At 44.9% G+C, this 16139-nt stretch overlaps 1 protein-coding gene across 3 annotated transcripts in view; it reads left to right on the forward strand.

Annotated features, from left to right (window-relative positions):
• catip (ciliogenesis associated TTC17 interacting protein) overlaps positions 1-16139 on the forward strand; it is a 77962-nt gene that overhangs the window by 38936 nt on the left and 22887 nt on the right. For all 3 annotated transcript variants that reach the window (XM_063049968.1, XM_063049967.1, XM_063049969.1), the window contains exons 4-5: positions 10746-10801; positions 15399-15485. In XM_063049968.1, coding sequence (XP_062906038.1) covers positions 10746-10801; positions 15399-15485 — 143 coding nt within the window. The remainder of the gene's footprint in view (positions 1-10745; positions 10802-15398; positions 15486-16139) is intronic.

Here is a 16139-nt window from a genome sequence, read left to right on the forward strand (position 1 = left end):
AATCCTCAGAATCTGATTGATTCCCCAGGGGTGAACTGGCCTGTTACTGGAGTCTGCAGTCTCCTTCGGGTAGCTGGAGTGGGATGGTTCTCACAGGGCCTGATATCTACCCTGTTCACCCTCTTGCTAGGCCCACCCTCCCAAGGTTCCACAGTGTATGTGTTGCCCAGTACCTCTACCACCCTGTAGACCACTGAGTTCCAAGCATCCTGGATCTTATTACAGCCTAATGGTCTGTTCCGCAGGTAAACCAGCACATCAACATCAACTTTGGAACAGTAAACTTTGACCTCCTGCCAGGCAATGCGTTCTGCTGCCTTCTGTTCAGAGTATTCTTTTGCTTTTGCATGCGCATCCGTCAGTCGGCTCTGGTGTACAGCTAGCCAGTCATGCTTCCAGTTCACAGTCTGCTCTTGCCCCAGCAGAGCATCCGTGGGCAAGGGGGGATCTACCCCAAACAACAGATAGTAAGGTGAATACCCAGTGGTTGCGTGAGGTGTTGCATTATATGCACACACCAAGTCGAGTAGATGTTCTGGCCATCTGTGCTTCTTTTCTGGAGGCAACGTACACAACAAATTATGCATTGTCCTGTTGAAATACTCACACTGCGCGTTGCCAGTAGGATGATGAGGTGTAGTACGGCTCTTCTTTACCCCGTATAGTTTGCAAAGCTCAGCTATGACCTCACTTTTGAAGTAAGAATGCAGTCTCTAATGAATACCGTACTTCATGAACCATTCCCCCAAGAGCACCTTTGCTGTGGTATCTGCATTTTGATCCCAAGTCGGAAACGCTTGGGTGAATTTAGTGAAAACATCCGTGACCACTAAGACATTCTCACACCCATCAGTTGCCGGCTCCAACACAGTGAAATCTACAGCTACAACTTCAAGCGGCCTAGAAGCCAGAGATGACTTCATGGGGGGACGGATCCTAGGCTGCGGCATCTTAGCTAGCACACAACATGGACAATTTTTGATCCACCGTGCCACATCCTCGTGTATGCCCACCCAAAAACATTGGCTTCTCAACAACTGCAGAGTACGTTCTATGCCTTGATGGCCCATAGAGTCATGTATATACTCTAACACTTTGCTGCTCAAGCTGACAGGTACCAGAAGCTGGTAACACTCCCCAAGCTTCTCATCCCCAACTACCCTATACAATAACCCTTTACGCTTCCTGAGACTGTCCCGGTGCTTTAACAGAGACAAAACAGGTTTAGGTAGAGTTTTACGCTCCTGGCCACTCAGCTTTCTTTTCTGATCCCATAAGTCTCCTACGACACTTAACACAGGGTCTTGCTGCTGAAAAGTATGCAAGTCCCTATTAGAATAACCTGGGAGGGTTGGAGTGTTCCCTTGCATCATAGTACAGGTGCACATTCCTTTATCTGAAATTCTGAAATCCAAAAAGCTCCGAAAACCAAAATTTTTTTCGCCAACAGCTGATGTCACTCGGGTGTCTAGTGGCAGCACTACCAGAGGCCGCCGGACGTCAGTTGTGGCTCAGCGCTCGTATTGGTTACACGTGCATTTGCTGTTCGCTGATATTTTGTGTTCACTGTTGACTTTGTGTTTAATTTCACGGTGAAAATGTCAAAAAGAGCTGCAGATACCCCTATGGGTAACAATGAGAAAAGAGAAGAAAGCATCTATCATTATCAATAACGCAGAAAGTGGAGTTATTGCAGAAGCTTGATCGTGGTGTGTCTGTGCAGCATCTTACTGAAGAATATGGTGTCGGAACTACCACTGTATATGATTTAAATAAACAGAAAGACAAGTTACTGAAGTTTTATAGTGACAGTGACAGTGACGTTCTACATTTATTCCAATAAGTCAGTTACCATGTGTTTGATTTGGTTCGTTTGATGCTGTATATTTTTATGTGTTATTGAATGTTTTTGTTGGAAATAATTTTTTTTGTCATTATTCATTAAACAATACAGTATAACAACTATTTACATAGCATTTACATTTTATTAGGTATTATAAGTAATCTAGAGATGATTTGAAGTATACGGGAGGATGTGCGTAGGTTTGGTGCGCCGAGGGGTCCTAAAGTCCACCGTACTGAGTCAGGTTAAATAAGGGACTTTAAGCATATGTGTTTTTTGGTATCGGGAGGGGGGGGTCTGAAATCTGAAAAATTCTGAATTCCGAAATGCAACTGGCCCCAAGGATTTCGGATAAGGGATTGTGGACCTGTACCAGCTTCCCAGGCTCCAATTTGCTTAACCCTACAGCTGTTAAGACCAGCAGTAACCAGTGCCGGGTCACGAGCAGTGCCGCAATTGATCAAGCTACAGATCACCACAGACCCATCAAACTCCACATCCTCTGAGACAGGCTCAGGCTCCCCTGCAAATGGCTGCCTAGAGAGTCCATCAGCCACAGTATTGCTCCGACCCGGACAATATTGGACATCGAAGTCAAACACTGACAGCTGTGAGATCCATCTCTGCTCCACTGCTCCCAACTTGACAGTTTTCAAGTGGGGTAAGGGGTTATTGTCAGTGATTACCGTGAATTTGGAACCCAACAAGCATCCACGAAACTTCTCTACTACAGCCCACTTAAGTGCAAGCAGCTCCAATTTCATGATGCTATCATTCTTTTCAGCATTCCTTAATCACTGGCTTGCATAAGCAATAACCCTCTTTGCCTCTCCCTGCTGTTGGTATAACACAGCTCCTAGCCCATGATTGCTGGCATCGGTCTCCACTATAAAGGGCTGGGAGAAATCGGCAAAGCCAAGGATGGGGGAACTGGTCAGCTTCTCTTTGAGCAAGTCAAAGGCAGTCTGATATTCTTCTGTCCAAGACTGTTTTAACAGCCGGTTTGTTTTACTTGGACTCCCTACATTAGTACAAAAATTCACTACATCATGCAATGGACCTGCAATCTTTGAGAATCCCTGAACAAATCGTCGATAATAACCGCAAAAGCCAAGAAACGATCTTAAGTCCTTAATTGTAGATGGTACTGGCCACTGCTGAACAGCTGAGACCTTCTCAGGATCTGTGCCTATCCCCTTAGCTGATATCTGGTGTCCTAAGAACTTGACCTCTGACTGCAGAAAATGACACTTCTCCAATTTTCTCAGCACGCTGAAGGAACTCAGCAGGTCAGGCAGCATCAGTGGAAACGATGAGTTGACGTTTCGGGCCGGAAACCCTTCGTCAGGACTGAAGAAATAAGGAGGGGGAAGCATTTGAAGAATGCTTGTAGTTTCAGTTGAAAAACCAGTAATTTGAAAGACAAGGGTGTGGGGGAGGGGAAGCAGGGACGTCATAGGCAGGAGAACGATGGGTGGTAGAAGGAGGAGGCGGAACTATGAGGGAGGTGATAGGCAGCTGGGGGAGGGGGCAGAGTGAAATAGGGATAGAGGAAGGGAAGGGGATGGAATTACCGGAAGTTGAATTACAATCTAGGTAGTCTCCAGCCCCTTGGTATGAACATAGAATTCTCCAACTTCCGGTAATTCCATCCCCCTCCCTTCCTCTATCCCTATTTCACTCTGCCTCCTCCCCCAGCTGCCTGTCACCTCCCTCATGGTTCTGCCTCCTTCTACTACCCATTGTTTTCCTGCCTATGACGTCCCTGCTTCCCCTCCCCCACCCCTTTGTCTTTCAAATTACTGGTTTTTCAACTGAAACTACAAGCATTCTTCAAATGCTTCCCTCTCCTTATTTCTTCAGTCCTGACGAAGGGTTTCCGGCCCAAAACGTCGACTCATTGTTTCCACTGATGCTGCCTGACCTGCTGAGTTCCTCCAGCATGCTGTGAGTGTTGCTTTGATCCCAGCATCTGCAGATTATTTTGTGTTTACTTCTCCAATTTTACCTTCAGACCAGTTTCCTGGAGGTGCTTAAGCACAGTGTCGAGCCTCTCCAAGTGTTCCTGGAAAGTCCGTGAATACACCAGAATATCATCCGAGTACACAAGCATGATTTGGAAGACTAAGTCATTCATGGTTGCCTGCATGAGCCTTTGGAAAGTCGCCGGTCCATTGCAGACCCCAAATGGCATGTGAAGATATTCATACAGTCCAATCGGGGTCGATAAAGCAGTCTTATGCCTATCACGCTCTTCTACCGCCACTTGGTGGTAACCACTCGCGAGGTCTATTCTCGAGAAAAATTTCGCTCCCCGCAGAGCATCAAAACTCATCAATACGTGGGAGCAGGAACGCGTCCTTTCTGGTCTTAAGGTTCAGTCTCCGATAATCTTCACACAATCTTATGCTACCATCAGCCTTCTGGACCAATACCACAGGTGAGGCATACGCACTATTGCTCTCCTGAATCACACCCTTCTTCAACAACTTTGAAATGTGCTCTTTCACTTCATTGTACTGATTCAACGGAACGTGACGGTATGGTGTGAAACAGGTTCGTCATCAATTAACTGAACTTCATGCTTGACCTTGTCAGTATACCCAAGGTCTTCCTCTTCAACTGCAAAGTTACCCGGGCACTTAACCAGTAAAGCTCTTAGCTGAGCTTGTTGTCCTTCACTAGCCCCCATGTCGAGCTCATCTAGAATTGACTTTAACTTGTGATTACTACACTCCTCCCTTACACCCACTGTCACGTGATCAATGCCAGCTGAGATCCACTGAAATCTTATTGCACGTTGTTGATCACTATCCACATACTCCACCTTTGACAGGATACCCAGCAGGGTCCTAGGTGCGAGCCATACATCCTCTCGGGAGAGGTTTAAAATCTGCACTGGCACTATACGATTACCAGAGTCAATGAATGTGGGAATGACTATGATACCTCCTGGTAAAGGGGTGTTAGGTGGCTCAAGTAACATTTTATAGTCACTACCAGCATTGCCAGTGGCCTTGCTAGCCTCAATGGTGACTACAGATCCAGCAGGTATGTGCTCAGTATCTTTTCCCAATACTTGGACCACTGCTTTCTTTTCGGTAGTGTGCATCTGCACTTTCTGGAAAACATCTCTCCAATCAGGATCCAGCTTCCCGTCTACGGTTGTGTCAAACTCTGCGTAGACAAGTCGCCTACACTGGCTGATAATGTTCATGCCTACAATATATGGGATAGGTGGTTTGGTGCTAACAGGATCCCTGACTACTAGAAAGCCACAATTTGGTATCTTCATGCCTATTGCTTGAACCTCTAGCTCTAGATACCCGAGGTAAGGAATATCAAGACTGTTTGCAGCTGTTAGCCTAAGCCAGCTAGCAGTGGACAACATATCCTTGTCCTCTCCATTCAGGTGTTCTTGAAAGAACTGCTCGGTCAGGGTGCCTACTTGACTACCTGTGTCCAACAGACAATGGACAGCAACACTTGATATTTCAAGCTCAACAGCTGGACATGTTCCTATGGCATGTTGCAGCAATTGGTCACGGGATAGCTGTACGTTATCTGTATCTATGAGGTTCAGCTGAATTGCCAGACTCCCAACCTCTTGAGGGCCGGAGGATGCAGGCTCCACTTCCCTTGCACCCCGCTTCCGTGGGCAATTTTTGGCCAAATGCCCTCCCACCTGACACTTGAAACATATTGGTTGTCCATCTTCTGTGAACCTAGGCTGTAAATTACGTCTACTGCTTGTAGCACATGTGAAATCCCTTTGTACAGTGAGATCTTTCACTGCTTGAGTCAATTCACAAAGGGCTTTGTCCTGCTCTGCGCCTACTTCAAGGACGTTATCTAGTGTGACCGACTCAGATTCCTGAGCTTTAAGAATCGAGCACTGTGCCTGACTACTGCTACACTTCGACTTTCCAGACTTTGTATTTCCCAGGGGCTCTTCTACAAGCCGTAGACGAGCCTCCTCTCGCACTTTTATCATTGAGGACTCAAGGTGGTCCCACACGAATCTGTGGAGCTCCCTTCTGAGGAAAGAATCCCTGATCCCCTCTATAAATTGATCTCTTAGCACCACCCTCTTATTGGTCACAGCACCAGGGGAGTGCTTCAGTAGCAAGTTAAGAGCTTGGGCTAGGGCATGTGAAAACTCTCTTATATCTTCACCCTCACGCTGTTTGTGACTGTAGAAGCTATGCAACAGCTGGGGTGCACTACGCTTGTCTCTAAAAGCTTCCCTGAGATAGGTGAATAAGTCATCAGCCCGGTCTTCCTCAGCATCACTGCACATACGTGCTTCCTGTAAGGCTACGCCCCTGAGCAAGGACATAACAAAGTCATACTGATCCTGGTCAGACTGATTTCTGTTATGAAGTGCACGTTGTACTTCTTTGATAAAGTCATCAACAGACCTCCCATCTTTCTCAACATCCCCCGTAAATGGAACAATGTGTCTTTCCCTTGGGACATATACATAGGACCTTTTGCTTAATTTATCTATGGTTGCCATGGCTTCATCATATCTACTATGCAGTTCCCTAATTTGATCATTCAAATCAAGTTCAACTAGTGTGTCCTCTGAATGTAACACAGTAAAAGCTCAAGTCTTTAAAGTTTTCACAACAAACCTGCAAAAGGAGTTGCTGCCGTCCTTGGCTGCAAACGCGATGGCTTCACAGCCCACAGTTTCCTGGATCCACATCTTCATTCTGCGTCCTGACGTCAGTTGCTGACGTCCCAGCCCATTCCCCAAGGCTCTACCGCAGTCTCCACGTGATAACAGGCACTCCCTCCTCACTCCTGGGAACAGTGGTCCTGGTCTTCATCACTGCCATATTAGATATTGTATATTATACTGCATACAACGATCAGAGACCCTCTAAACTGGCTTGGAATTAACCCCACTCCTGAAATTTTGTAGCCTGGGGAAAAGTACACACTCAGGACAACAAATACATTTTCGGGTTTTAATTCCTTTATCTGTTTTAGATGTTTCAGTGCTGGAAGAGGGTCTCGAAACAAAACGAACGAATTTACAACCAGTTCTTGCCGTTACAATCTCAGTTTAACTTTCAATCCACACCCTTGTGTATCAACGAAGTGTGTATGCAGTATAAAAATACAGAAAGCAAACTGCACAAAACTAATACAGAACTAATACAAAATTCTTTCAAGAAAGAGTTAGATAGAGCTCTTAAAGATAGCGGAATGAAGGGATATGGGGAGAAAGCAGGAAAAGGGTACTGATGTGGATGATCAGCCATGATCACAGTGAATGGCGGTGCTGGCTTGAGGGGCTGAATGGCCTACTCCTGCACCTATTGTCTATTGTCTGTTGTCTAAAACTAATATGGTAGTGGCAATTCTACTTGGCTGGTAAGGAACTTTGCACAAGCCACGCTCTCTAGCGCTGATGCCTTCACTTGTGAAAGTCTTTCCTCACCATGCCCAGTACCTCTGGGAGGAACTTAATCCCAAAGCCCCACCAGCTTCTTGTGCCAAAAACAAAAATGGTCTCCCCACTATCCCGCGCGTGCGTAATGACATCATCGTCTCCACTTAAAGGCACAGACAACTATTCTAGCATTACCCGGATGGATGCCTAAGTACACTTTTAACGATAATGAATAAGGTTCGACGGTCACCTGGTTACACTTATTAAGTTCGTCTGCCAATTCTTTGTCCCCCATTACTACCTCTCCTGGGTCATTTTCCAGTGGTCCGATATCCACTCTCACCTCACTTTTACTCTTTATATATCTGAAAAATCTTTTGGTATCCTCTTTTATATCATTGGCTTACCTTCATATTTCATCGTTTCTCTCCTTATAACTTTTTAGTTGCCTTCTGTTGCTTCGTAAAAGCTTCCCAATCCTCTAACTTCCCACTAATTTTTTTCTATATTATTCTCTAATTTTTTCTCTGTTCCTTTTAGACTGTCTTTGACTTCCTTTGTCAGCCATGGTTGTGTCATCCCCACTTTAGAATATTTCATCTTTGAGATGTATCTTTCCTATGGCTTTCCAGAAACTCGAGTCATTGCTGTTCTGCTGTCACCCCTGTTAATGTCCCCTTCCAATCAACATTGGCCTGCTTATCTCTCATGCCTCAGTAATTCCCTTTACTCCACTGCAATTTTGATAAATCTGACTTTAGCTGCTTCCTCTAAAACTGCAGGGTGAATTCTGTCATATTATGATCACTGCCTCCTAGTGGTTCCTTTACCTTAAGCTTCCTACTCAAATCTGGTTTATTACATAACATCCAATCCTGAATTGCCTTTCCCCTAGAGGGCTCAACCACAAGCTGCTCTAAAAGAACCAGGCAACATACATCAAAGTTGCTGGTGAACGCAGCAGGCCAAGCAGCATCTATAGAAAGAGGTGCAGTCGACGTTTCAGGCCGAGACCCTTCGTCAGGACTAACTGAAGGAAGAGTGAGTAAGGGATCTGAAAGTTGGAGGGGGAGGGGGAGATTCAAAATGATAGGAGAAGACAGGAGGGGGAGGGATAGAGCCAACAGCTGGACAGGTGATTGACAAAGGGGATACGAGAGGATCATGCGACAGGAGGTCCAGGAAGAAAGACGGGGGGGGGGGACCCAGAGAATGGGCAAGAGGTATATTCAGAGGGACAGAGGGAGAAAAAGGAGAGTGAGAGAAAGAATGTGTGCATAAAAATGAGTAACAGATGGGGTACGAGGGGGAGGTGGGGCCTTAGCGGAAGTTAGAGAAGTCGATGTTCATGCCATCAGGTTGGAGGCTACCCAGACGGAATATAAGGTGTTGTTCCTCCAACCTGAGTGTGGCTTCATCTCCACAGTAGAGGAGGCCGTGGACAGACATGTCAGAATGGGAATGGGATGTGGAATTAAAATGTGTGGCCACTGGGAGATCCTGCTTTCTCTGGCGGACAGAGCGTAGATGTTCAGCAAAGCGGTCTCCCAGTCTGCGTCGGGTCTCACCAATATATAAAAGGCCACATCGGGAGCACCGGACGCAGTATATCACCCCAGTCGACTCACAGGTGAAGTGATGCCTCACCTGGAAGGACTGTTTGGGGCCCTGAATGGTGGTAAGGGAGGAAGTGTAAGGGCATGTGTAGCACTTGTTCCGCTTACCCGGATAAGTGCCAGGAGGGAGATCAGTGGGGAGGGATGGGGGGGACGAATGGACAAGGGAGTTGTGTAGGGAGCGATCCCTGCGGAATGCAGAGAGAGGGGGGGAGGGAAAGATGTGCTTAGTGGTGGGATCCCGTTGGAGGTGGCGGAAGTTACGGTGAATAATATGTTGGACCCGGAGGCTGGTGGGGTGGTAGGTGAGGACCAGGGGAACCCTATTCCTAGTGGAGTGGTGGGAGGATGGAGTGAGAGCAGATGTACGTGAAATGGGGGAGATACGTTTAAGAGCAGAGTTGATAGTGGAGGAAGGGAAGCCCCTTTCTTTAAAAAAGGAAGACATCTCCCTCGTCCTAGAATGAAAAGCCTCATCCTGAGAGCAGATGCGGCGGAGACGGAGGAATTGCGAGAAGGGGATGGCGTTTTTGCAAGAATGTTTAAAGAGCGTTTTAAAAGAACCATCTTGTAGGCATTCTAAAAATTTCCTCTTTTGGGATACAGCACCAATCTGATTTTCCCAATCTATCTGTATATTGAAATCCCCCATGACTATTGTAACATTGCCCTTTTTACATGCCTTTCCATCTCCTGTTGTAATTTGTGCTCCACATCCTGGTACTGTTTGGGGGCCTGTATGTAACTCTCATCAGGGTCTTTTTACCCTTGGAGTTTCTTAACTCTACCCACAAGGATTCTACATCTTTCATTTCTATATCACCTTTTCTAAGGATTTGATTTCATTTTTTACCAACATGGCCCCCCACCTCCTCTGCCTATTTGACTGTCCTTTCAATACAACATGTACCTTTGGATGTTAAGCTCCTAACGATGACCTTCTTTCAGCTACAACTCGGTTATGCTCATAATGTCATATCTGCCAATCTCTAACTGTGCTACAAGATCATCTGTCTTATTCCGTATACTGCGTGCATTCAAATATAACATCTTCAGTCCTGTATTCATCACCCTTTTTGATTTTGTCCCCCTTTTACGCTTGAACTTACTTAGTCAGCTATGTGTCCTTCCTCACAGTTTCACTATACACTTCATCTATTTGTATACCAATTACCCCTTCCTCAGCCCTATCACTCCAGTTCCCATCCCCCTGCAAAATTAGTCTCAACCCTCCCCAACAGTTCTATCAAACCTGCTCACAAGGATATTGTTCCCCATCGGGTTCAGGTGTAACCTGTACATTTTGTTCAGATTACATCTTCCCTAGAAGAGATTCCAATGGTCCAGAAATCTGAAACCCTGCCCCCTGCACCAATTCCTCAGCCATGCATTCATCTGCTAATTCATCCTATTCTTGCCACCCTGGAGGTCCTACTTTTCAGCTTTCTATGGAACTCCTTATATTCTCTCTTCAGGACCTCCTTCCTTTTCCTACCTATGTAGTCTTGTTATAATCTTGTACACCTCTATCAAATTGTTTCTCATTTTCCTTCTGTCCAAAGAGAAAAGCCTTAACTTGCCCCAGACATCTTTTAAACTCTTCCCCCCCCCACCACACCTGTCGATGGCAAAGCACAGCAGGGTGTGCTAATGGGTCATTTGAAATTCATTTCATGTCACACCTACACACACACACACACACACACACACACACACACACACACACACACACACACACACATACACACACACACCCCACCCTTCTGATGGATTAATTTGCCTGGGATATTGTGTACAGAACTCCAGTCTCAGTGTGACACCATACTGTATATGCTTTAAGGAACATTATAATTAACTTCTAAAAGCGAGCTTTATTTTTCAGCCCACATCTCTAATAAACTCGAAACATTGGAGCTACACCACCATGAATACATAAAGGTAATTTAATGCCTTAACATTTATTGTTTCTGTTTGCAGGCGAGTTCAAAACTGGAGCCTTAAATTTAAGATGGTTGACAACAAATACAATAACAAATTTAAGAAAATCTTCTGTATTGAGAGGGTGGAGAGGATGTGAGGAGACTGAGGACTGGAGGATAGCCGATATTCTGCTGTTTAAGAAATGAGAATTACAGAGGAGGTGTGTGCTGGCCCGAAACGAATTGGGAGATGGACATAGAATCTATAGAAGTGAGGCACAACTGCAGTGAGGTCATGGACCATATATGGATTACAGAGGAGGAGGTGCTTGCTGTCTTGAGGCAAATTAGGGTGGATAAGTCCCCAGAACCTGACAAGGTGCCCTCTTGGACCTTGTGGGAGGCTAGTGCAGAAATTGCGGGGGCTCTAGTAGAGGTAATTGAAACATCCTTAGCTATGGGTGAGGTGCTGAAGGACTGGAGGATAGCTAATGTTGTTTTTGTTGTTCAAGAAAAGCTTCCAAAAATAAGGCATGATGTCAGTGGTGGCTAAATTGTTGGAAGGTATTCTAACGGACTGGATATATAAGTACTTGGTTAAACAGGGCCTGAGGGGTATAGTCAACATAGCTTTGTGCATTGTAGTTCACGTCTGGACAATTATAGAATTTTTCAAGGAGGCTACCAGCAAAGTTGATGAAGGAAAGGTGATGTATGTTGCCTAAATTGACTTTAGCAAGGCCTTTGACAGGGTCCTGCATGAGAGGCCAGTCCAGAAGGTCTAGTTGCTTGGCCTTCAGGATGAGGTAGTATATTGGATCCAACATTGGCTTTGTGGGAGAAGACAGCGAGTGTCCCTCTGACTGGAGGCCCTGTGACTAGTGATGTGCTGCAGGGATCTGTGCTGGGTCCATTGTTGTTTATCATCTATATTAATGATTTTCATCAGCAAATTTGTCAAGGTACCAAATTTGGGGGTGTAGAGGACAGCGAGCAAGGCTAAAAAAGTTTGCAGCTGGATCTGGACCAACCAGAAAATGGGCTGAAAAGTCGAAGATGGAATGCAGACAAGTGCGAGAAGGGGTATTTCGTGAGGATAAACCATGGTAGGACTTACACAGTGAGCAGTAGGGCATGGAGGAGTGCAGTAGATTAAAGGGATTTGGGAATCCATAATTCCTTGAAAGTAGCATCACAGGTAGATAGGGTTGTAAAGAGAATGTTTGCCATATTGGCCTTCATAACTCAAAGTATTGAATGCAGGAGTTGGGATGCTATGTGTATAAGACGTTGGTGAGACCAAATTTGAACTACTGTGTCACCGACCTGTAGGAAAGATATCAATAAGATTGAACATATGCAGAGAAATTTTACAAGGATGTTGCTGGGACTTGAAGATCTGGTGCTCTGGTTTCCTCTCACGAGATTGTAAGTTCAAAGGTTTAAAGGTCTAATTTAATGTCAGAGAAATGTATACAATATACATCCTGAAATGCTTTTTCTTCGCAAACATCCACAAAAACAGAGAAGTGCCCCAAAGAATGAACGACAGTTAAATGTGAGAACCCCAAGTCCCCCCCAACTCCCCCTCCCGCACATAAGCAGCAGCAAGCAATGGCCCCCCTCCCCCCCAGCAAACAAAAGCACACCCGCTACCGACCACAAGTGTGAGCTAGGTGATAGCAAAGACACAGACCTTGCAGTTACCCCAAAGACTATTGCATTTCATCTGGCATTCGACAACCACAGGTTCTCTCTCTCCCTAATAAGGGAGAGGGAGGTGTCCCCCATTTCACAGCGAGCAGGAGACATAATAACAACCTGCTGGTTTATAATGTTAAAAGTCCGTTTCGTCGCTTTTTATGAGTTCTGTACCTGAAGATTACAAAGACCTCGGGTCTTCGGGCCCACGGCGAAAGATTTTCCGACCTCCCCGATGACATAAAGGTCTCCTGCCATGACACTGACCCTCGATCCGCCTGTCCCCAGAGCCCAAGACTTTAGGCTTTCGAATTCAAGCTGGACTCGCAGGCCGAACCCTTGGCATGCTGAACAACAACGGCCAGTCCTGAAACCCGAGAACAGGTCCCATTCCTGCAAAGAACCGAAGTCTGCGTGTAACTCCAGGTCAGGGTCTCCAAAAGAACCCTGAAAGGGAAAAATAAAGATATTAAAGATGGAACTAGAGCTGTTTCTGAAGATGTAAGCGAAGGAGTTGCCGTTTAGCGCCATCTTAACTCCGCCTCCAACTTCCGAGTTCCGAGATGTGAGCATACTACCAGAAGAATGCTGACACTTGTAGACTGTCCCCAGCACATCCTTGGACTGTGTTGATCATTAACGCAAATGATGCATTTCACTGTATGTTTCGATGCACATGTGACAAATAAAGCTAATTTTTAAGAGCAGCAGTTACTATACGAAGCCATGAGGCATCCAGATGCTTACTATAATGCTTTATATTGTGCTTCTGTAAGGGTCAATGAAGACATGCAACATTTCCTTAGCCTTCTGAGTCAGTAGAGGCACTTATGCTCTGTCCTGACCATAGCATGCACATGGCTGGATGAAGATGGTGATGGTAGCAATAGAGAGTGTGCAGATGTTATTCACCAGAAATGGAGGGCTGTGTTTATAAGGAGACATTGGATGGCCTGGATTAATTCTCACTAATGTCGGAGGCTGAGGGTTGACCTTGTATTTGGAATATTGTGACCAGTTTGGGACCTCATATCTAAGAAAGGGTTTGTGAGCATTTCTGTAGGAGGTTCCCACAGTTATCCTGGGAATAAAAGGGTTAACTAATGAGGAATATTTCATGGCTCTGAGCCTGTAGTTATTGGAGCTTGAAGAATGAGGTGGGGGATTTCACTGAAACCTACCAAATATTGAAAGGCCTAGAGAGAGTGCAAAGGATGTTCCCAATTGTGGTAGAGTCTAGGACCAGAGGTCAATGCCTCAGGATAGAAGGACATTCCTTTAGAACGGAGATGAAGAGGAATTTCTTTAGCCAAAGGGTGGCGAACCTGTGCAATTCATTGCCACAGATGGCTGTGGAGGCCAAGTCCTTGGGTATATTTAAAGTGGAGGTTGATAGGTTCTTGATTATAAGGACAACAAAGGTTACAGGGAGAAGGCAGGAGAATGGGTTTGAAAGGGATAATAAATTAGCCATGACAGAGCAGACTTGATGGGCCTAATTGCCTATTTCTGTTCCTCTGTCTTATGGTCTTATGGCCAGGGTTAATTCTCACTAATGAGGAGTGACTTTGTAGAGGTATGAGCAAAATAGATATCAGTAATGTGTGTTTATTTTCCCATGGCAGTAGACAAGAAATGGAGGGCACTGGTTTATGGAGAAAGAGAAATTTAAAGGAGACCTGACAGAAACGTTTTTCACACAGATAGTGGTAGCTATCGGGACTTCTCTGGGGATTGACACCTTGCTGTGGTGGAGAGGTTTGTGAGTTCCTGGGATCCCGAGATCGATTGCATCTGGAGTTTAGTCATTTGGCGCTTAGCTCCTGACAGGGTCACCCATGACAGTAAGGTCAAGGGGGAAGTTCCAGACAAAGAGCAATCCAACCAAGACCTCAAGAGGCGATGCTGGAGGAGGATGATGACACAGCACAACAGCAGTGAAGGTGGAGGAAGGCTACAGCAGGGAAAGGTCCCCAGATGCATTCCATGTCACTAGACCCTGACCCTGATCTGTCAAGGACCCATGCATCAGCTGTCACACGTTAAACAAAGTCACACACAGAAGTTCTCCATTTGAGTGGATATCAGATTGGCTTCTGCAGCTAACTGAGGACCCAACAATAGACAACCCCTTTGGAGAGCATCATACTCGACTTGAGTGATCGAAGTACTGCTTATCGGGAATGAGCTGCCATATATTACTGTATGTGACTGTATGATATAGGTGTAAAGAGGCAAGCAACAGAGGAACACAACCATTGAGAGTCTCCTGATCAGCTACATCACAGTCCAGTATAGGAATTGCAAGGCATCTGACCATAAGACCCCACAAAGGGTTGCAAGGACTGCTGAGAGGATCATCAGGGTCTCTCTTCCATCCATCAGAGATACTTATCTCCATGTATGCTTTGTCAATGATCCCTTCCGTTCGTCCCACAATCTCTTTGACCCCTACCATTAGGCAGGAGGTACTGTAGCATTAGGAGAAGGACTGTTAGGATGGGAAACAGCTTCTTCCCCAAGGCCGTGAGACCACTGAACTCCCTGCCACCACCAAGGTCTCATCATGTATGAAGCACCAATAGCATTATACTGTTTACTTTTTGACTTGTGACACAAATGCACTTTATTATTTGTTAATTTATTTGTGGTAATATTGCATGATGTGTTGTATGTGAGTTATATGCACCTTAGTCCAGAGGAACATTGTTTTGTTTAGTGGTATACAATAGACGTATATTATTGATGGACAGTAACATTGAACTTGAACTTGAAGTGGGAATTACAGGGGTAGGCACAGACAAGATAGGCTGAAAGGGCCCATTTCTGTACTGTGTGAAACTATGTTTCTATCAGGGAAATGTTGACAGCAATTCCCTAATCTTTTTTTTTTCCCTTTGTTTGGCTGGGTTCAGTTGAAGGATCACTCTCTGGTTAAGGAGACGTTAATGAAGAAGGAACATGATGGTTATATCTTGACAAGGGATGTCACTATGGCTGAGGTAAGTAAAAGCAAGGATTAGCTCCAAATTCTAATAAGAGGGTTAATGACATGATGTACACCCACTTGTCTCTGCACTTAGGCACCATACATATTGGTAAATTGCTTTACTATAGTCACATGTACTGTGGTGCAGTGAAAAACTGTTTTTACATACCATCCATATCAATGATTTTTGCATTTCAGTGGGCTAAGGTAGGACAAAAGAAAAACAATAACAGAATGAACAATAAAGTGACCAGACACTAAAGTGTACAAAATGATGAGAGGCATAGATTGAGTGGACAGCCAGAGGCTTTTTCTCACAGCGGGAATGGTTAATGTGATGGCAATAAGTTTAAAGTGTTGCTTCCCTTATATCATAACTTTCCATTTAAATTGATTAATAATTATTTTTCATATCTTGGGATTAAAATTACTTGTAAATACAAAGATTAATTTAAGATTAACTTTTTACCCTTAATTGACCATATTATTCAACTTTCATCTAAATGGTCTCCTTTATATTTAACTTTGATTGGTCGTATTAATGCAGTTAAGATGTTTTTTTGCCAAAATTTCTATATATATTTCAGGCATTACCAATCTTTGTCCCAAAATCTTTTTTTGATAAAGTTGACTCAAATATTTCTTCATTTATTTGGCAAAATAAAAA

This window comes from Mobula hypostoma, chromosome 6 (genome assembly GCF_963921235.1).
Source record: "Mobula hypostoma chromosome 6, sMobHyp1.1, whole genome shotgun sequence".
NCBI classification, from domain to species: domain Eukaryota; kingdom Metazoa; phylum Chordata; class Chondrichthyes; order Myliobatiformes; family Myliobatidae; genus Mobula; species Mobula hypostoma.